Source organism: Lynx canadensis, chromosome B2 (assembly GCF_007474595.2).
Source record: "Lynx canadensis isolate LIC74 chromosome B2, mLynCan4.pri.v2, whole genome shotgun sequence".
NCBI classification, from domain to species: Eukaryota; Metazoa; Chordata; class Mammalia; order Carnivora; family Felidae; genus Lynx; species Lynx canadensis.
The window spans coordinates 71,985,744-72,009,648 of NC_044307.1; the positions used below are offsets into that span (position 1 = coordinate 71,985,744).

The window sequence follows — 23,905 nt, forward strand, 5'->3', positions numbered from 1 at the left end:
TACTCTGTGTCAATTCAATGCTAAAAGAGGGTTGGATTTTTTTAATGTATTAAGTGTGCACCCTACAGTTTACTGGTATCCTTTTAATAGCATGAATAATTATCATTACATTTATGATCTTTTCATAAAACTTTGTAGATAATTTCTTATTTAATGACTAAGGATTCTTAAGATAGTTACAATTCATGGTATTTGCTTTATTGGTCTTCCCTATGACCGTATGCTACTGTACCCTTAGATGAGGAATGCAACCAGAGCTCTGTGTTTCTAATGAGGAATGGGGACAGAATTAGTGCCTTTACCTTCAGCTGCTACTGGAGGCCAGTTGCAGGCCTCGTAAGCCATGGTGGATGCAGGTTGGCAGTCATCAAAAGAAACTGCATTTGGGGGTAATCACAAATGAACTTGCTAATAAAGAACTATTTATGTTAAATCAGTGATTCTCAACAAGAGGTGCAGGGATCACCTAAAGGTCCCTTAGACACTTTCAGGAGTCTGCAAGTTCAGAACCCTTTTATAATGAAATATTATTTGCTGTTTTCACTCATCATCATGAATATATGTTAGAATTTTCCAAAGGCTATATATACAAGATGTGATAATATATAAAGAAAATGGTCAGCATTTAGAAAATCTACCTAATACAATGAACAAATACAAAAGTGATATGACAGAGTACAAAAAGTTCACTGATCCATGGCTTCAGATTCCACTCTGCAACAAACCTATAAGAAACACCACTTACTATGTTTTGATATAGTATCAAAGAGGCCTGTCTAGCTATCTGAAAAGGCTTCTAAAATGTTCTTCCATTTTCTAACTCCTATAGACATTTGTGTGAGGCTGCATTTTTTTAAATATCTATCAACCATAATAACATACAGCAACAGACTGAATGCAGAAGCAGCTTTAAGTATGCAGGTGTCCTCTATATTAAGCCTGACATTGAATAAAACTGCAAATATAGAAAACAATGCCACTCTTCTCTCATTTTTTGTTTAGAAAATACAATATTTTTCATTAAAAAATCTTATAACATGTAGTCAGTTGTTTATTATTATTTTTAAATAAATTAAGAAATATAGTTAAATGTTCTCAGTTTTCATTTCTGATATACCCACATAAACAAAAGCTCCTGGGGAAGGGGGGTCTGTAATGTTTAAACACATCAACAGGTCTTCAGACCACAAACTGGGAATCACTGCATTATATAACTAAAAATGTTTTTCTGCTATAAAAGCACACTTTTATATTTTTTGCAGCTTTTTTATACTTTGCTGCAGTTTTATTTAACTATTAAATATTACATATAACTTAATATTTAAGTTAATATATTAAAATGGGGCTACTACTGACACAACTCCATTCAGTAAATTAACTGAAGTAAAACCCAAAATGATGGTATAAAGCCAACCATAAATGAAGAAATAAATACGTAGTCTGATTTAGCTGTCTGCCCCTTTGTACTGAATTAAACAAGTTGAACCATATCAAGCAGTTCTTCATCCCTGGTATATGGTCCATTTTGGGGCAGACCATATCACACAAGGGAAAAAACAGAGGTCATGGGTGGTTGTCTCCACTCATACCTTTGGTTATTTGTCTCCCTAAACATGTATCTACTTCTAAACTACCATGCTCCTAAATCATTGGGACTCTGTGCATTCTCTCAGTTCCATCAACTAACAAAATAAGCCTGCACCCAACGTAGAGAGAGGATGATAGTCAGAGGGATGTTTTTCCACAGCTAAATTATTTATAGGTAACTTGGAAAATGCTTTTTGTCCTGTCCTCTAAAAAGAAAATATAACTCAAAAGGGAGTAAGAATCGTGGCCCGAAATCCTTCCTGGAACGAGACGATCACTAAACAAATAAACAAACCTGCCTGCCATGAGTTCCAGCCTAAGGAACATAAAAGAAAAAGCTACACCAAATGAAACAAAAAACACCATACAGTCATTCTTAAGAAACAGTAGCACAGACCTTAAAGACAGCACTACTATTTCACTGCAATTTCAAGGGATACTCAGGACTTTCCTGGGTTTTAGTTGTGTAAAATGAAACACCACAATTGAGCTCCTAGAGGTCTCCCTTATCCAATTAGTGGTACTGACTATAACCTATTGAGTTTGAAGAAAAAAGATTAACCTTGTGTTGGATAAAGTAATAAAATATGAATAAATGTATGAGGCACAAAAACAAAAGCTAATTTTCACAGTATATCAAGAAACTCAAGAGTACAGATTTCAAATTCTGGATTGATCACTGAGATTATGGAAAATATAATTACAAATTGGGCCAAAGGCTTTAGGAAGTATGAAAAGGTAGGAATTAGCCTCAGGTGGGCTGCTGAGGCTCCTCCATTTAGAAAAGAGTTAGTATGTCAGTACTCACTCTAAATGTTAATGTACTAAATACTCCAATCAAAAGACCTAGGGTATCAGAATGAATAAGAAAATAAGACCCATCTATATGCTGCTTACAAGAGACTCATTTTAGACCTAAAGACACCTACAAATTGAAAGTAAGGGCATGGGGAAACATCCCTCATGCTAATGGTCATCAAAAGAAGCTGGAGTGACCATACTTATACCAGACAAACTAGATTTTAAAATAAAGACTGTAACAAGAGATGAAGAAGGGCATTATATCATAATTAAAGGGTCTATACACCAAGAGGATCTAACAATTATAAATAGTTATGCCCCAACGTGGAGGCACCCAAATACATAAATCAATAAATCACAAACATAAAGAAACCCATTGATAATAATACTGTACCAGGAGAAAAATTCAACACCCCACGTACAGCAATGGACAGATCATATAAGCAAAAAACCAACAAGGAAACAATGGCTTTGAATGGCACACTGGACCAAAAGGACTTAACAGATGTATTCAGAACATTTCATCCTAAAGCAGAATACACATTTTTCTCAAGTGCACTGGAACATTCTCCACAATAGATCACATACTGGATCACAAATCAGCCCTCAAGTACAAAAAGAGCAAGATCATACCTTGCATATTTTCAGACCACAACGCTATGAAACTTGAAATCAACCACAAGAAAAAATTTGGAAAGACTGCCAATACTTGGAGATTAAAGAACATCCTACTAAAGAATGAATGGGTTAACCAAGAAATTAAAGAGAAAAGGAAAAAGTACATGGAAGCCAATGAAAATGAAAACATGACAGTCCAAAACCTCTGGGATGCAGCAAAGGCAGTCACAAGAGGGAAGTATGTAGCAATCCAGGGATTCCTAAAGAAGGAAAAAGGTATCAAATATACAACCTACCCTTATACCTAAAAAAGCTAGAAAAGAAAGCAAATAAAGCCTAAAGCCAGGAAAAGAAGGAAAATAATAAAGATTAGAGCAGAAATCAATGATACTGAAATAAAAAAAAAAAAAACAATAGAACAGATCAATGAAAACTGGTTCTTTGAAAGAATTAACAAAATTGATAAGCCCCTACCCAGATTGATCAAAAGAAAAAGGAAAGGATCCAAATAAATAAAATCACAAATGAAAGAGGAAAGATTGCAACCAACACCACAGAAATACAAACAATAATAAGAGAATCTTATGAGCAATTTTATGCCAAAAAATTGGGCAATTTGGAAGAAATGGGCAAATTCCTAGAAACACATACACTACCAAAACTGAAGCAGGAAGAAATAGAAAATTTGAACAGACCCATAACCAGTAAAGAATTGAATCAGTAATCAAAAATCTCCCAACAAACAAGAGTCCAAGGCCAGACGGCTTTCCAGGGGAATTCTACCAAACATTTAATGAAGAGTTAACACCTATTCTTTTGAAGCTATTCCAAAAAAATAGAAATGGAAGAAAAACTTCCAAGCTCATTCTAGGAGACCAGCACTACCTTGATTCCAAAGCCAGACAAAGACCCCACTAAAAAGAAGTACAGACCAATCTCCCTGATGAACATGGATGCAAAAATTCTCAACAAAACACTAGCCAACTGGATCCAACAATACATTAAAAGAATTATTCACTATGACCAAGTGGGATTTATTCCTGGAATGCAGGGCTGGTTTAATATCTGCAAATCAATCAATGTGATACATCACATTAATAAAAGAAAGAATAACAACCACATGATCCTCTCAATAGACGCAAACAAAGCATTTAACAAATTATAGCATCCTTTCTTGATAAAAACCCTCAAGAAAGTAGGGATAGAAGAAACATAATTCACGATCATAAAGACCATATACAAAAGACCCACAGCCAATATCATCCTCAGTCAGGATGAGAGCTTTTCCCCTAAGGTCAGGAACATGACAGAGGTGTCCACTCTCACCACTGTAATTCAACATAGTGTTGGAAGTCGTAGCCTCAGTAATCAGGCAACAAAAATAAAAGGCATCCAAATCAGCAAGGAGGAAGTCAAACTTTCACTCTTCGTAGACAACATGATATTTACATGGAAAATCCAAAAAACTCCACCAAAAACCTGCTAAAACTGACTCATGAATTCAGCCAAGTAGCAGGATATAAAATCAATGTACAGAAATCAGTTGCATTTCTATACAGCAATAATGAAGCAACAGAAAGAGAAGTCAAGGAATTAATCCCATCTACAATTGCACTAAAACCCATAAAATATCTAGGAATAACCTAATCAAAGAGGTGAAAGATCTGTACACTGAAAACTATAGAAAGCTTACGAAAGAAAGTGAAGAAGGGGCGCCTGGGTGGCGCAGTCGGTTAAGCGTCCGACTTCAGCCAGGTCACGATCTCGCGGTCCGTGAGTTCGAGCCCCGCGTCGGGCTCTGGGCTGATGGCTCAGAGCCTGGAGCCTGTTTCCGATTCTGTGTCTCCCTCTCTCTCTGCCCCTCCCCCGTTCATGCTCTGTCTCTCTCTGTCCCAAAAATAAATAAACATTGAAAAAAAAAATTAAAAAAAAAAAAAGAAAGAAAGAAACTGAAGAAGACACACAAAAAAAGGAAAAACATTTCATGCTCATGAATTGGAAGAACAAATATTGTTAAAATGTCTATACTACCCAAAGCAATCTACATATTCAATTCTATCCCTATCAAAATAACAACAGCATTTTTCACAGAACCAGAACAAACAATTCTAAAATTTGTATGGAACCAGAAAAAAACCCAAATAGTCAAAGTAATGTTAAAAAAGAAATCCAAAGGTGGAGGCATCACAATTCCTGACTTCAAGCTGCATTACAAAGCTGCAGTCATCAAGACAGTACGGTACTGGCACAAAAACAGACACATAGATCAATGGAACAGAACAGAGAACCCAGAAACGGACCCACAAATATGGCCAACTGATCTTTGACAAAGCAGAAAAGAATATCCAATGGAAAAAAGTCGGTCTTTTCAGCAATGGTGGTGGGAAAACTGAACAGCAACATGCAGAATAATGAAGCTGGACCACTTTCTTACACCATACACAAAAATAAACTCAAAATGGATGAAAGACCTAAACGTAAGACAGGAAGCCATCAAAATCCTAGAGGAGAAAACATGCAACAACCTCTTTTTTCTTGGCCGCAGCAACTTCTTACTTGACATGTCTCTCGAGGCAAGGGAAACAAAAGCAAAAAATGAACTACTGGGACCCCATCAAGATAAGAAGCTTCTGCACAGCAAAAGAAACAATCAGCAAAGCTAAAAGGCAACCGACAGAATGGGAGAAGATATTTACAAATAACATATCAGATAAAGGGTTAGTATCCAAAATCTATAAAGAACTTATCCAACTCAACACTCAAAAAACAAATAATCCAGTGAAGAAATGGGCAAAAGACATGAATAGACACTTTTCCAAAGAAGACATCCAGGTGGCTAAGAGACACATGAAAAAACGCTCAACATCACTCATCATCACGGAAATACAAATCAAAACCACAATGAGATACCACCTTATACCTGTGAGAATCACTAAAGTAACAACTCAGGCAACAACAGATGTTGGCAAGAATATGGAGAAAGAGGAACACTTTTGCACTGCTGGTGGGAATGCAAACTGGTGCAGCCACTCTGGAAAACAGTATGGAGGTTCCTCAGAAAGTTAAACATAGAACTACCCTACAACCCAGCAACTGCAGTACTAGGTATTTATCCAAAGAATACAAAAATGCTGACTTGAAGGGGCACATGCACCCCAATGTTTATAGCAGTGCTATCAGCAATAGCCAAAGTATGGAAAGAGCCCAAATGTCTATCGACTGATGAATGGATAAAGAAGATGTGATATACAGATACAATGGAATACAACTCTGTGATGAAAAAGAATAAAACCTTGCCATTTGCAACAATGTGGATGGAATTAAAGGGTATTATGCTAAGCAAAATAAGTCAGTCAGAGAAAGATATCTTATGATTTCACTCATATGTGGAATTTGAGAAACTCAACAGATGAACATAGGGGAAGGGAAGGAAAATAAGATAAAAACAGAAAGGAAGGCAAATCATAAGAGACTCCTAAATACAGAGAATAAACTGAGGGTTGCTGGCAGTGTGTTGGGTGGAGGGATGGGTTAAATGGGCGATGGGCATTAAGGAGGGCACTTGTTGAGAGGAGCACTGGATGTTATATGTAAGTGATGAATCACTACATTTTATTCCTGAAATCATTATTACACTATATGTTAACTAACTTGGATTTAAATTTTTTAAAAAATGAAAAAAATTTTCAGTATGGTATGACAGCTGAAATAAGACTGATTTGAGCGTAATAGGTTCATAATTACATATTAAATGTCATTTCCAATAGAACTTCAAACACAATATAAATGAAGTAGCTTGTATCTCCCAACCAAACTTTGGGGCTTACAGCTAATTAGCTCAACACTCCTAATATTTGAAAGTAAACTGCTAAAACCAAGCTCTTCCTTCATGTGCATAAAATATTCATAACTCCTTGTGAAAATAATTATTACAACAAAATAAGCTTTGAAATTTGAAAATAAAAGTCCAAACATAATTTCCTCATCTAGAAAGAACTGAAAGAATTTACAATTGCTCTAAAGAAAATAAATACTTAGGTATAATCTAAAAAAACCTATATGGATCTATATCCTGGGAATGATGACGATGAAATAAATGAATATACTGTGTTCAAGAGTAGAAAGGTTCCACATATAAATTCTACACAAATTGATCCATGTTGAATGCATTTCCCATTAAAATCCCAAGAAGGTGTTTGTAGACAAAAACAAGCTTATTCTAAAGTTTATATGCAAAGGCAAAGGACCCAGAATAGTTAAAATAGCCAAACTTTAAAAAAAAAAAAAAAGCATAACATAAGAGGAATCACTAGCTGATGTTAAGGCCTACTATGTCGCCTATAATGAAGAAGTCTGACATTGGCAGAGGGACATATACATACATAGATCAACAGACTACAGAATCCAGAAATAGACCCACAAAAATATCCCCAACTGGTTTTTGACAAAGGTGCCAAATTAAAAGGAAGAAGGATAGTCTTTTCAACAAATGGTACTAGAGTAACTGGGTACCACAGGCAAAAAAAAGAAAAAAAAAAAAAAGAATCCCAACCTAAACCCCACATCTTATACAAAAATCAACTCAAAATGAACTTGAAAGTAAAATATAGGGGTGCCTGGATGGCTCAGTCAGTTAAGCGTCTGACTCCTGATCTTGGCTCAGGTCATGATTTCACTGTTTGTAAGCCTGAGCCCCACACTGGGCTCTGTGCTGACAGTGCGGAAACTGTTTGGGATTCTCTCCCTCTCTCTCTGCCCCTACCCCACTCATTCTCTCTGTCTCAAAATAAACTCTAAAAAAAAGTTAAAAATTAAAAAAAAAAAGAAAAGAAAACATAAAACCATAAAACTTTTGGATAGAAACACAGTAAAAAATCTCTGGAGCTACAGGCAAAGGGTGATAGAAATAGGCAAGGAATTCTTACACTTGACACCAAAGTACAATCCATAAAAGAAAAATCTAATAAACTAGATTACATCAAGATTTAAAACCTTCCCTCTGAAAGACCCTGTGAATAAGATGAAAAGACAACCTACAGACTGGGAGAAAATATTTGCAAGCCCCACATCTGACAAAGGACCTAGATTACCTAGAATATATAAAGATTCAAAAATCAATGGTAAATGCACCAACAATCCAATTTAAAAATAGGCAAAAAATATGAACATGAATAGAATCTATAGATGGCAAATAAGCACATGAAAAGATATACACCCTCAGCCATTAGGAATAATACAAGTTAAAACCACGACACAACACTATATACCTATTGGAATGGCTACAGTATAAAAGAGCGAGAACATCAAATGGTGGCAAGGATGTGGAGAAACTGGATCACATATACATTGCTAGTACAAATGTAAAATAACACTGCCACTCTAAAAAGAGAATGGTGTTCCTTACAAAACCAAAAATGTATTTATCATACAACCCATCAAGTACACTTTCAGGCACAGATCCCGGAGAAATGAAAATTTATGTTTACACAAAAAACTGTACAGGAATGCTCATAGTGGCCTTATTAGTTAATAGTTAAAAACTGGAAACAACCCCAATGTCCTCCAATGGGATACACCATAACACTCAGCGGTACATCCGTACTATGGAATACTACTCAAGAATAAAAAAGGAACACACTATTGATATATACAACAATTTGGATGGAACTCTAGGAAAAAAAAAATCTATTCATCTCAAAAGCTTAAATACTACATGATTCCACTTATCTATCATTCTTAAAATGACAAATTTAAAGAAATAGTGAACAGATTAGTGGATGTCACAGGTTAGAATGGAAGGAAGGCAAGAAGGTAGCTGTGCCTATAAAAGTTGGTAGCGCAGGATCCTTGTGATAGAACTGTTCTGCATCTTGATTCTGGTGGTGGTCACATAAATCTACACAGTGATAAAACTGCAGAGAACTAAACATATACACACACACAAACACAAATGAATTCATGCAAAACTAATGAAACCTGAGTAAGGTTGATGAATTGTATCACTATCAAAACCAATTTCCTGACTGCAATATTGTAGTTATGCAGTATGTTACTGCTGGGGAAATTGGATGAAGGGTATATAGGATCTCTACATATAATTTTCATACAACTGCATATCAATCTATAATTATCTCAAAATAAAAAGTTAAAAGCACTTTTTTAAACCCAGTAAGGAAAAAAAAAAATTGAGGACCCTATACAGTTAACTAGTATTTCAAAGATATCATTACAGATGACTGATTTTCATGCTCCCAAGTGGGCAGCCACATAATTAACCTCCATCTACTACTCAGAATCCACAGATTTATTTTTCCTCTCTTCCTTCTTTCTCCTCTTTCCCCCAACACCCTATAAGCCTCCTTCATAACTGGTTGTAAGAGAGAACCACAGCATATGTGTGTATATGTATATGTGTGTACAATGCAATACCATGTTCTCTCTAGTTTTATACAAACATACACAGAGGTGGTTTTTGTTTTTTTTTATCATTATTAGCATTCTGTGCTCTTGGTTCCCAATTTCAAACCCTATGATTTGGCACATTTTATACTCCCCTTTAAAAATAATTAAAATGTTTGTTGTTTTTTGTGACAGTAATTGCTTTCAGCCCCTACCTCCAAGCCACCTCAAGGTAAGAGGCCCCTTAAAAAAAAAAAAAAAAAATGTTTCCATATGTTTGCTCTGCAGTTTGGGTTGATCACTGTGAAGCCTACACAATATGGTATCTTCTGTGCACTCAAGCAGAAGATAATAATTGCTAATTATATAGAGTAAGTTAGATACTTTTTCTAACCACTTATGTACACTCTATTAGTAAGCCACTGCTCCTGGGCTTAGCATTGGTATATTGAACACGGTATACTATACAAAGAAGTACAATAACATACCCTGTATTAAAAACACCCAATTAATACATGACAGAAGCTAATTTACTTGTAGTTCTGACTTGCCCTTCCTCAGAGAGCTGTCACAGCAGGCATTATTCCCATACTTTTCCCCTACCTTGGCTTTCCAAACTACTCATCAGTTTTAATAAGCCCTGACTCAGGGCTTCTGTTTGACACACACATACACACATACACACATACACATACACATACATACACACACACACACACTCACATTCATGTGTATATTGTATATGCATTTACTTCTATGTAATTTTATCATGTGCACATGATAAACATACATATGAGTTAGCATCTAATATAAATTCTCTGTATAACAATCATGGGATAGTACTCTTTTTCCAACTTGTTATAAGAAAAATACCTTTTTTTTTAAAGTTTATTTATTTAAAGAGAGAGCAAGCAGGCATGCATGCATACACACAGGGGAGGGGCAAAGAGAGGGAGAGAGAGAATCCCAAGCAGGCTCCACTCTGTCAGTGCAGAGCTCAATGTGGGCTCAATCCCACAAACTGTGAGATCATGACCTGAACCAAAATCAAGAGTTTGGCACGATTGAGCTACCCAGGTGCCCCAAGAAAAATGCCTTTCTGGATGCCCGGGTGGCTCGGTCAGTTAAGCGTCCAACTCTTGATTTCGGGTCAAGTTATGACTGCATGTCTTAAGATCGAGCCAGCCCTGCATGTACTCAGAACTGGGCATGGAGCCTGCTTCAGGTTCTCTCTCTCCCTCTCCCCTTCTTCCCTTCTCCCACTCATGCTCCCTCTCCCTCCGCCCCTTGCCCACTCACACGCCCTCTCCCTCTCCCTCTAAAAATATAAAAATGAAAATAAAAAAATAAACGTTCTACTGTATTCTCAGGCTAGTAACTCAACATTCTTCTACCCACCTCTCATGTTAGTTTCTATTTGGGGGAATAAGAATATGCTCTGCTGCCAAAAATGTCTTTTACAAATGTTCAAAGAAATAAAAACAAAGGATTTTTCTTGTGGCATTTCTTACACAATGGCCCCAAATGTCAGTTTTATACACTATAGCTATTAGTGTACTGTTTTCAATTTTAGAGAAACACTCCGGTAATCAAATGATGTACTTACCCAAAATGACTAAGATTCGTGGAATTAAACACTCATTCATTCATTAACCTTCCCATTAATGTATAAATTTTTTGTATCTTGCTCTTAAATATACAATCTTAATTTTTTCCTAATCTTCCTCAGAAAGATAATTTTTAAAATATTAAAGAAATAGTTTTCATTTCTAAGCAAATCTGAACTTCAATAAGCAGTCTTAACAGAGTATGCTCTTAAATACCCAATGAAAAACGATATTAAAACAGCACAATTAAAGCTGTATAAGTTTTACCTTAATTCTTCTCTCGGTGTCATCTATTTTTAACTCTGCGGAAACCAGTTTCTTTGCCAAATCATCTCGTTCAGGTAGGTGTCTAGCTTCAGAGATCTTTTTCAGTTTCTGCAAGGAAAATTTTGTCCTATATAGTTCTCCTTCAGTATCTTTCACCCTTTTCTCAGTTGCCCGTTCTTTCTCTTGAGATTTTCTTAAGCGTTCTTTGAGTGCTGTAATCTCATTGTTATGATGAGCAATAAGTTGTGAGATTTCATTTTCTGTATCTTCAAACTTATTCAGGGCTTTCTCCTGTCTGTATTGAAGCCTTTTCAAAGCCTTATTTTCTTTTAGCAGCTCAGCTAACTTGACCTGGAGTTCAGTTACTTCATTCTGCAATTCATTGATTTTTAGCAGTCTTGCAGAAAGAACCCGTTTTGTAACAAGATCAGTATCTTTCCGAAGTGGCTCCCTGTTGAGGCTCTGGGAGCGAAATCCCACTCGGACTCCCTTTCTGTTTGGTGGATCCTTAGGGCTTGGCTTCCTAGCGGCTAAAAAGGAAACAGTAACAATGTAAAGTGAGAGCCCTACCAATGTAATATTACTTATTCATTCTAACACAAGTGGATCCATAACATTCTTTAATTATATTGTTCCTTAAAAAATGACCTTACAAAACTTAAGTATCAGGTTTTAGAGGTCTTAATATAATGTTAATGTATATAAATATACATATATTTATATACTAATGTTTTTATTAAGAAACATTCAGAATCTTTTAAGAAAGGTCAAGAATATTCTGACTTATCAAAATGATATCTCAATAGTTTACAGGGAATTATTTTACACTGCTTTAAAATATGGCAGTATCAGCGGTATCTCCCTCTCTCTGCCCCTCCCCCATTCGCACTGTCTCTCTCAAAAATAAACATTGAAAAAAAAATTTTTTTTTAATGCCAGTATCAGGCTTTACCATTTTCAACTTTATAGATAAGATGGCAAGCCAGAATTCAAACATGGTCATCATCACCATTAGCATGGTGTTTAATAAACACTGGACAAAACATTGTGATATTCAAGTAATTTATGCCAAGATATTTGGGATTATAATTCAGAATGATGAAATGTACGTTTTCTCTAAATTAACCAGAACTTTTTCTTTATTTGGGGAAAGAAGATTACAACATATTATACAACAAGAAGACTTGGGTTTGGGACTCTGATTTACCACTTAAGAACTTCCTAGGCAATTCGGCTAAATCTTTCCAGGTCTATTTTCCCCACCCATAGAATTAGGATAACAGCACCTATATAACTAGGTTGTTGTGAGGACTAAACAAAGAATTCATATAAAATAGGAAGTTCTCCACAAATATTCTCTGGCACAATAAGAACCTAATCCCATTTATCAGCGATTAAAAATGAAAAACACTTTTAGCAGTACAGACATGATTTTAAATGCTTGCTCAGGGGCTTTCTTTTGTGTAGGGTTCAATCAAAAACATTTGATGCAATTTGAGAACAAGACAAAAACAAAAAAACTACACCCTAAAAAATATATGCATATGAAATCCTTAAACTATACACATTAAATAACGTTTCGCAAAAATTTGGAATGTCATTATTTATACTAAAAGTTCATTAAGCTTAGGCCCCAGTGTACAGAGCCCCTGTCCTTTAAAAGAGGCATCTGGAAGCCTGCCACAGTTGAGAATAATGAACTTTAATCTCCAAGGTGACTGCAGTTTTTAAGAAGGAAATGCATTCCAGATGGAAAAAAAAAAAAAAAAGAAAAGAAAAACTAGAAAATTTAACCTTTCCCTACCCATCTCTCTAGTCATGGATACCTTAATTCCATTATTTAAACAAGTAATATTTACAATTTACATTACAAAATTTCATTTAAAAAACAGAAGATTCTAATGACTGTGTTTTGAATGTGTACTGATTTGGGATTCCAGTTCTAAAAATGTGTGAATACACAAAAGGAAGTGGTAATGATAATAAATGAGGGAAAGCCTACTTGTAACTCTGAAACTACACTATCCAATATAGTAGTAGTCACTAGCCACATGTAGCTACTGAGAGATTTGAAACGTGGGCAGTCCAAACTGAGATCTGGTATACTGTGAAGTACATACTGAATTTCAAACACTTAGTTCAAAAAAAAAAAAAAAAAAGCAAGCACAATGTTCTAAACATAATGTTTTATATTAACTACATTTAGAAACAATAATATTTTGGGGGTGCCTGGGTGGCTCAGTCAGTTAAGCCTCCGACTTGATTTGACTCAGGTCACGATCAAGCTAGGCATCAGGCTCTGGGCTAACAGCGTGCAGCCTGCTTAGGATTCTCTCTCTCCCTCTCCCTGTGCCCCTCTCCTATGCACGTTCACTCTTTCTCCAAAAAAATAAATAAATAAATAAATAAATAAATAATATTTTGGATATGTTGGTTTAAATGAAGTATATTATTAAAATTAATTTTACCTGTTTTTCTTTTTTAATATAGTTATCAGACAATATAAAATTGCATGTGTGGCCTACATTTGTGACTTGCATTATATTTCCTGTGGATAGCACTGCTCTAATTTTAAATTGGGGCATCCATCATTTCAATTTTCTTTCTTTCCCAACATACTGAGTTAGTAACAGTTTTGGTATCCATATACTATTATGGAATATGTACTCAACTCTTAGAATGACAGAAACTTTATACATAAAAATGATTATAAAGATGAGTATTAATTCTTCCAAATTTCTGTTTTATGTATAAAATCATATTGCTCAGCAAACAAGATTTCATACAAATAGAAACTTATTTGAAAAGTTAAAGCCTATATAAGAATCGACAGAATTTTCCTCTAATACACTTCAGCTATTCAGTCAAACAGAAAGGCCTTCCAAAACCAACTTTTTCACATCCTAATAATTGGAACATTGATTTACAGCATATTCTATTCATATGACTACCAACTGATCATAAAAGGGACACTTAAGCTAATTCAAAAATATTTCCTAAATGCCATTTACTTATTTTCATTTTTAAAACTATCAAGATGAAACACAGTGCTAATTCAAGTGAGAAGAGAAAAGATGATTGACTGTCATGTATATCACTCTTCATTTGCCCCTTGCTAAGTCAGTATGAACAAGAGGGTGAGAAAGTATTGCTTTTTCTTCCTTCAGGTGATAAAAATAAAATATGACTCCTTTAAAAAACATGCAGTTAAAAAAAATGTAGTAAAGATGAATTACATATCTACAAAAAAACTCGATATTTATATTATTGGTAACACACGAGATAGAAAACATATATAACATGTAATATACAAACATGTATAACCTAAACTATCATCAAATTTTATCATTATGCATATAACTTTTGATAGAACAATTTCATTTTTAAAAATAATTAGATATGCTGATAATTAAAAAGAGAAAGGAAGAATATGCTATCAAACATTCAAATCCACAAATTCAAGTGTTCAAGATGCTGTTTTAATTACATGTGTTCTTTCCTTAGTTTAGTATACACTGGCAGTTGCAACTTAAATAGCATATTCTATTTAACACTAACTCAGTGTTTAAGGAAACACTAAAGTGCTTAAGTGTAACTGGTATGGTCCTGTTGATTGATCTAAGGTAGACAAATTACCACAGATTTTAATTCAGAAGGCAATACAAAGCAGAAAATAGTAAAAGTCAGACTAAAGACAATAACAGATTTTTCTGGGTGATGTTGGAACTGTTTTTCATAGATTTTTCTCAATTATCTTCTTAAATAAGGTAAGGTTTAAGAATTTCTCTTTAATTAGGTAGCCTCCTAAATTGCTTTGGGGAAGTAGTAAAAAATTAAAGTATTCCTGCAAGTAATTCACGAAGTATGTAAATTATTTCTCAGGAGTAAATGGGCATTGTCTAAGATTCAACCCTAAAGTCTATTTATTCTTAATTAGATAGCAAAAGTTTAATATCAGATCATGCTTTCAACCACAAAATCAAAACAAGAGGCTCACACTGAGGAAAAGACCAAAAAACTTGTAGCACTGTACTGGAGAAAGAAAGAAAAGAAAGGAAATAAAAGAAGAGGAATGGAAAGGAAAGAAAGGAAGAGAAAGAAAAAGCACTCAACTGTTCTAAGTATGAACATCCCTGGGAAGTTAGATCAGGGGTCCATGAAAGGGTTGCTTTCAAAATTAACATATATTCTTTGCTGATTTTTTCAAAGCAAATGTTACTTTTCAAAGTAAAAATTTATAAAGGCAAATTTAATTACACCCCTGGTTAAATCTATTCTATAGCTAACTATTTCTCCACAGAAACAGACAGTCAATATATTATTATAGGATTCAAGGTGTTTCATGACCTGGCCCCTGTTTCAGTTCCCAATTTTACCCCTCCCTGCCTTGCAATCTAAACTATATAATCTTTCTAAATGGGGCTGTTATAGCTGTGCTGCATTTATTAATGAACACTATAATTAACTCATTTGCCTTAGTTTATAATTCTGTAGTGTATTTTTCTACGGTAGTCCTTACATATTTTGTCACTAAGTACATCAGAGGTTTTTTTGACCAGAAATTCATTAAGACAAAGAAGAGATTTCTAGAATATTGCCTTGTCAAATATGTATTAATATGTAGTTCCAGACTAGTAACATTTTAATAAGACAAATTATTTCTAATGATTAATCTTGTTTGCATTATAACACAGTTTAATAGAAAACAGAGTGGTGGTCCCAAGTCCCAAATTCCATTTCTAGAATTAATTTGAACTTTTGTAGTAAGTGCTGTGTAACCTAGATGAAGTAATTTTACTCAATCTATAAAAATGCCCCTTAAGTATTTTATAGCAATGTCTTCTGCTGCTTTTTAAAAGTGGAGACTTAAAAAGGTACTACTTTGTGATTTTTTTTTTTGCCTGTATAGTACCTCAGAAACACCAAGACAAGAATTTATTTAGAAAGAATAAAACAAAATGAGAAGGCTTATGTACAGTTCTTTCTTCTGTATATAGTATGATTTTTATTATAACAAAGGATAATACACAGCACCATAAGCAACAACTATATATACAAAACTATGTGTATATAACACACACAAACACACACACACACACACACACACACACATATATATATATAAATCAGCCCATTTCCATGCACATATCAATATACATAGTAATAGAAGAGTTTCATTCATACAACTTTCCTTAAACACTTAAAATGAGTCTTCTAGACTCTCTTTTAGAATGCTTACCTTGGTGATGTACTTGGCTATCTGAAATCTGTCTTTTAGGATTTTTTCCCTTTTTACTCTTAGGTGAAGAGGACTTGACTAGTGATGACCGGCCAGAAGATTGTTGAGTAGTTTCCAAATCAGATGAAGAATAAGAGTAATAATGTTTGTCTGTCTTACTTTCTTGATCATTATCTGGACTTCTTTCTCTTTCCCCCATGGTTTTTGAAAAATGTTCTCTATTCACATAATTTCACAGATTTCCTTTCTCCAAAAAAATCCATGACAAGCCTGAAGAGCAACCTTTAGAGTCTTCAGATCCTGGTGATAATATTCATGTCTGCAATTTGTTTTCTCCAGATATCTGTAGTAGAGATTAGCCCATTAGCAACCAGAAGATACATATTTGTTCTTACAATTAAGGAAAGAGGGAAGGAAACTCATTATATTTTGTGAAATAGGTTTTATAGTTTATTATAATAAAAGATACTTAAAGCAAATAAATACTGCTTATAATTTTTAAAAGAGGCTATAATTCAATTCATCCCTATTTTCACATTGTTATTTACAGTCTATAGAAAAGACAGAATGTTGTAGCTTGGACAGAGAACATACAAAGTACCTAATATATAATTGTTTCTGAATAAATGCTAACTGAATTTGACTCCCCTGAATGTTAAGATTTATAATAAACACAAATGCTGATTTTTGACAGATGAATAATGACCATTATTCACCATTTTTTTCTTTTCTGGGGAGGCAGGGAGTGGTAAAGGCAAGCCTACTACTAGAAACAAACAAAAATAACTACATAAAAATGTAAAATTAAAGTATGTAAAAAATTAACCAAATTTAAACACCTGGTGAAAAAGTTGCAATATGACAGAAAAATAGTTATCATCCTTAACATATAAATAAATAACTCCTATGACCCCACGAGAAAAATATGAGGTCAAAAGTTAAATGGGCAAATACATGTTAAGACCCATAGCCGGCAGTGCACTCAAAGAAAAAAGGGCAGGGTGTGCCCAGGGGGCCCTCAGTGGTCATGAGTTTGAGCCCCACGCTGGAGTATAGAGATTACTTAAATATTTTTTTAATGCTGCTGGAATGCCTATCAAGAGAAGATCCACAGTGGGGCACCTGGGTGGCTCACTCAGTTGAGCACCCGATTCTTGAATTCAGTTCAGGTCATGATCTCATGGTTCATGAGACTGAGCCCCACATTGGGCTCTACACTGATAGCATGGAGCCCGCTTTGGATTCTCTCTCCCCCTCTCTGCCTCTCCCCTACTCACGCTCGTTCGCACTCTCTCTCAAAATAAACATTAAAAAAAAAAAGATCCACAGGATATTTGGGAAAAAAAGTTGGCAAGATGTATTAAAACTTTATGCTTTTAACCTTTGGCCCAATAATCCCATTCCTATGTAATAAGAAAATCCTAAAATTAGGGGAAAAGTTATGCAAAAATGTTTATGCAGTACAATTTTTTTTATTTTTTTTCAATATATGAAGTTTATTGTCAAATTGGTTTCCATACAACACCCAGTGCTCATCCCAAAAGGTGCCCTCCTCAATACGCATCATCCACCCTCCCCTCCCTCCCACCCCCCATCAAATATGCAGTACAATTTAAAAAAAAAAAGGAAGCAAACAAAATCTCTAACAATAGCAGAATAATTAAGAATATTGTAAAAATCAATACAGCATCATATCGTGCTGTCATTAGAAAAACTTATAAAACGTTTGTGTTACTAGAGGAAATGTTTATACTACTATGGTAAAGAAAAAATTCAAACTAGTGAACACAATATGATCTCAACTACACAAAGTAAGGAGTACTCTTCCCTGATGAAGTGAAAAATATTTGCAAAGTAAGGGATATATATATACACCCAAATAGTGTCTGAGCAGCATGGATTTTAGATGATTTTTTCTCTCTTTATATATTTTTATTTTCTATTAAAATAAAATTAGATTACTTTTTTAATTGGAATAATCGTTTTTAATATTAAAAAAAAATCCCACTGATGAAATTACTATTACAAGTATAGTGCTTCTAGCACTATATGAAAGAAACATATGCACAAGGTGGCACTACTACTGTTCATTGCAGCAGTATTACAGTGGTAGAGAACTAAAACAATCAAAGGACCATCAATGAGGAACTAGCTACATATAACCACACAGTGAAGTACAATACTATCAAGCTACTAAGGGAATGAGGACTACCTCTGTGTATTTTCTGCAGTCTGGAGTGACCTCCACAATGTATTAAGCACAAGAATATGGAGAAATCATGTATAGTCTTTCTTCATCAAAGAGAGATTACAAATTTCATACATAATGCTTTATATTTTTAAAAAGGAAAAAGATAAAGAAACACTTAATGGGGGGGAAAGAAGGGTTCTGTAAGGCAAGGCTGTCCAATAAAACTTTCATCAAGAATGGAAATATTCTAGGGGCGCCTGGGTGGCGCAGTCGGTTAAGCGTCCGACTTCAGCCAGGTCACGATCTCACGGTCCGTGAGTTCGAGCCCCGCATCAGGCTCTGGGGCTGACGGCTCAGAGCCTGGAGCCTGTTTCCGATTCTGTGTCTCCCTCTCTCTCTGCCCCTCCCCTGTTCATGCTCTGTCTCTCTCTGTCCCAAAAATAAATAAACGTTGAAAAAAAAAAATTTTAAAAAAAATAAATAAAAAAAAAAAAGAATGGAAATATTCTATAATCTGTGCTGTCCAGTATGGTAGCTGGCCACATATGGCTACTGGGCACCCTGAAATGTGGTAAATGTGACTGAATAACTAATTTCTTAATTTTGTTGAATTTTAATTAACTTAAGTTTTTAAAGCTGCATATACTGGTGCTTGGCTCATTGAATCTCAATGATCTCATCTTTAAAGACAATAATAATAGTAACTTCCTTAGAGAACTGCTATGACAGTTAAATGGGGATAATTCAATAACTATGAACACAATAAGCACTCGGTAAAAATCAGCTATTTACAATTCAAACATACAAGATATTCAGTAAATTGATCGGTATTCCTTGTCAAAACTGTTTTAATTCCAATAATATAACTAAAAGCTGATTAAATGGTATAGATGGGGATTATTTGTTTATATGCATATAGCAGAAGCAACTCCCTATGACCTATCACATCTTAATCAGAGGTGCCTAACTTTTCATTGCAAAAGGTAGAACCCACAAAACATTACCTGTCATTTACCTCCTATGCACCAACACCCACTCTCCCCCATCCCACCTCAAATATATGCATAAAGTTTTAAAAAAAGGAAACATCCACTGACCCATTATTCATGTCCCTCTCCCTGGAATAACTATTTTAATGGCTTATACTTTCATGCTTATGCTATTTCTTGAATTAGCAACTTGAGACTATAAAAGATGAGGATTTAACTTGTGACTCATTTTAAATGTTTGCAACATGCAACGGCTTGTTGGGTTATGCAAGGTTTTTTCCTTAGAATTCCTAATTGTCCTTTTATCCTATTGAAAGGAAAAAACCACCTTTCTATATCACTAATATTTACCCAGCTTCCTAGTCATTCTATCTACAGGCTGAATCCATTCCATTCTTCCTCTTAAAGACATTTTCCTTGGGACCAATTATTTCCTATTCTACTTTAAACAATTACTTTGTATATCTGTTATACCACTGTCATTCTGGAATCACTTTTATAGTACTTCTGAGTTGATCCACCATTTCTAGTAGCTCATGTCACCGTCTTTAGTTTTGCTCATTTTACTGATCCATATCCTCAAATAACTTCAACAGAAAGGGTATATAGACAGGTTAAGAGGTAAATGTTCTGAGTCCTTATATACCTGAGAACGTATTTATTTTGCCCTCCAATTTGATACTTTTCATAGGTTCTGCATTCTAAGTTAAGTCATTTTCTCTCAGAACTTTAAAGACACTGCTCCACTGTCTTCTAAACCCTGAAGAGGTTCTTGCTAGATGTTACAGTCATTCTTTTATTCAACATGTATTTCTTTTGAACTTTTACCATGTAACCATAAAGAAAACAACAACAACAATAATCCTTGCCATTATGGAGTTTACACTCTAGTTATGCTCATCTGATTCTCATTCCTTTATAGGTTATCTTTTTTTTTTCCCCCTCCTTAGGAGCTTCTAGAATTTTCCCTCCTCTTATACTGCAATTCCACAACGTGCCTAGGTGTGGGTCATTTTTTTCATTGATTTTGTTGCCCCTTTATCTCCCTCCTTCTTTTAATATTGAAACAAGTATCTTTAAGCACTAGAAATGTTATGTTACTTTTCTGATAACCCACTTTCCTGTTTACTCTTTTTAAAACTGACTAAATAACTGACTAAATAACAAACCTGCTCTCTGTTTTTCTATTTTCAAATAGAAACTTACTCAACTTATCTTTTAACTATCCAGGGTTGTTCTGTTTTTTGTTTTTAATTTGTATGAACACTTTAATTTCCAATAAATCTTTCTTACTATGATTTTTTAATAATTATTCTGTTCTTGCTTTACTGAGGCAATACATTTTTATTTCTCTGAGAACACTAGACATTTTATTTTTTTATTTATTTATTTTTTTTAATGTTTGTTTTTGAGAGAGACAGTGTGTGAGTTGGGGAGGGGCACAGAAGCTGAAGGAGGCGCCAGGCTCTGAGCTATTAGCTCAGAGACCAACACGGGGCTCCAGTGGGGCTCAAACTCACGAACTGTGAGATTATGACCTGAGCTGAAGTCGGGCACTTAGCCAACCTAGTCACCAGGTGCCTCCATTTTGTTTGTTTTAAATTAAGATCTCTTCTGATTCAGGAACTATCTGTTTCACATGGTGAAAGTTTTTCTCTTTACCATAGAATTTTCATTTATAATACTGCTGGTTTTATTTTTTTGAAGGTAATTATTGGTTGTCCACTGATAAATAAGAAGAAAAAGAAGAATGAATGGAAAACAAGTACATATGAGTAGGGGTTCCTGATAGGCACACTATGCTTTAGGATGAACAGCAGAGAATCAGTCATTTTCCATGGGGCTCCCCTAGATGAGGAGGGATAATGTCCAGATACAAATGTCCACCATGACAACTGTACTTCTCCTTTAGAGTTGTCTTTATTTTTATTTCCAGAAAAAATGACTTCTGTATTTTTTGATTGGAAAGAAAAGGAGTGGCGAAGAGCAGGGAATATTATACTGAGTCACTCTGTATGGGATTCAGTGGAAAAGGAGGCATAACTATTATATGGTTATATATTTATATAGTTATATATATAGTTATATAACTATAGTTATATAGTTATAACTATATATATAGTTATAGTTATATATATAGTTATATATATATGTATATAACTATATATATATAGTTATAACTATACATATATATATATAGTTATGTAGTTGTATAGTTATAACTATATATATAGTTATATATTTCAACTATTTTTCCCATTTTCAGTTACCCTTGGTCTCTGACTTTAAATGCTAAGATTCTCTAAGATCCTGTTAAATATATCTGAACTTTCTTTGCTATAGTTCCCTCTTGAATATTTTGACATAGTTCTCTCTGTTTTAATGTTTCATCCATCATTATTCTTTTCTTCTTTCAGAAAATGTGCTGTGATGTTTTATCAGAGAGTACCCGACCATCCCTTCAAAGTTATAGGTTCATTCTGTTGTTCTTCTTTAATATAGTTTTAATGTGGTCTTCAAGAAGAGAGGAGAAAAATACAAATCTACATCTTTAATTTGTTAATGTAACAAATATATTTTAAGCCAATTATTTCTAAGTTATTCCCACCCTTTTAAGGCAACTTGATATAAGCAATCACTTTTCCAAAATCCATACAACTGCAATTCATACACCAAGTCAGTCAACAAAAATTAGTGATGGTACAGATGCCATTATAGACAATGAGGAAAGCAATCTGAGCAAGAATACACTGTGAGTTCTTTTAGAGCAGGGTCTGGCTCTTCCATCAAAGAGAGACAACTAAGAAAAAGTCATAATGTCCTTTATTCCTTTAGGGAATATATAAAAGATATGTACATATAATATATATGAATATATATCCTTCATATATTCCTTAAAAATATTGCATGTTAATTATATGAGAAACTTTAAAAGTGACAAAATTCAAGAGTAACCCCCAAAAATACTAGAGAATATCTTATCTTTACCCAGTTTCTGATTTAGGATCTATTCTGAACTAAGGTGGGTATTTTTTTTTTTATTTTTAAAATTTTTTTTAATGTTTATTTATTTTTGAGAGAGAGATTGACAGAGTGTGAGCAGGGGACGGGCAGAGAGAGGCAGAATCTGAAGCAGGCTCCAGGCTCTGAGCTGTCAGCACAGAGCCTGACATGGGGCTTGAACTCACAAACCATGAGATCATGACCTGAGCTGAAGTCGGATGCTCAACCAACTGAGCCACGGAGGTGCCCCATAAGGTGGGTATTTCTAACCTACATATACTTGTGACATCCTATAATATGTTATAATCCTTCATGAAAACAAACATTCCTTAGAAAATATAGCACTCAAAGACTTAAGCTTTCCCAAGGAATAGACTCTTAGACACCTATGAAAATTTACTTTTAAAAAATTAGTGGGGCACCTGGGTGGCTCGGCCATTGAGAGTCCAACTTCAGCTCAGGTCATGATCTTGCAGCTTGTGAGTTTGAGCCCCACGCCGGGCTCTGTGCTGACAGCTCAGAGCCTGAACCTACTTCAGATTCTGTGTCTCCCCCTCTCTCTGTCCCCCCCATGCTCATGCTCTTTCTCTCTCAATAATAAATAAACGTTAATTTTTTTTAAAAATAAAAAAATAAATAAATAATTAGTACTTAGACCTTGTGGAAACGATGTTGCCTGGCTAATAGTACTGCCAGAAAAAGTCCACATAAGCGAACAAAAAGTAACAAATTAAAAACAAAAAGACCCTAAACACTAGGCTAAAAGAAAAAGGAAGATGAAGGCAACTAATAAAACAACTACTAATTTTTCTTACAAAGTATAACTATTAAACAACCAATGACTCAACAAAGAAATCAAAAGAAAATAAAATACATAGGAACAAATGAAAATGAAAACACAGCAGTCCAAAATCCTTTGGGACACAGTGAAAACAGTTCTAAGAGGGAAATTCCTAATGATTTGTACTTACCTCAAGAAACAAGCAAAATCTCAAATAAGCAATCTAACCCAGCACCTAAAGAAGCTTCAAGAGGAAAAGGCCCAAAGCTTGCAAAAGGAAAGAAATAATAAAGATCAGAGTGAAATAAAGACTAAAAAAAAGAAAAGATTAATGAAACCAAGAGCTGGTTCTTTGAAAAGAAAAACAAAATTGACAAACCTTTAGCCACACTCACCAAGAAAAAAAGAACTCACAAATAAATA

At 34.5% G+C, this 23,905-nt stretch overlaps 1 protein-coding gene across 2 annotated transcripts in view; it reads right to left on the reverse strand.

Annotated features, from left to right (window-relative positions):
- LCA5 (lebercilin LCA5) overlaps positions 1–16,857 on the reverse strand; it is a 58,633-nt gene extending 41,776 nt beyond the window's left edge. For both annotated transcript variants that reach the window (XM_030315887.1, XM_030315886.1), the window contains exons 1-2: positions 16,519–16,857; positions 11,280–11,809 (exon numbers count right to left, since the gene is read on the reverse strand). In XM_030315887.1, coding sequence (XP_030171747.1) covers positions 11,280–11,809; positions 16,519–16,717 — 729 coding nt within the window. In that variant the 5' untranslated portion in view covers positions 16,718–16,857. The remainder of the gene's footprint in view (positions 1–11,279; positions 11,810–16,518) is intronic.
- Between the last annotated feature and the right edge of the window lie 7,048 nt (positions 16,858–23,905).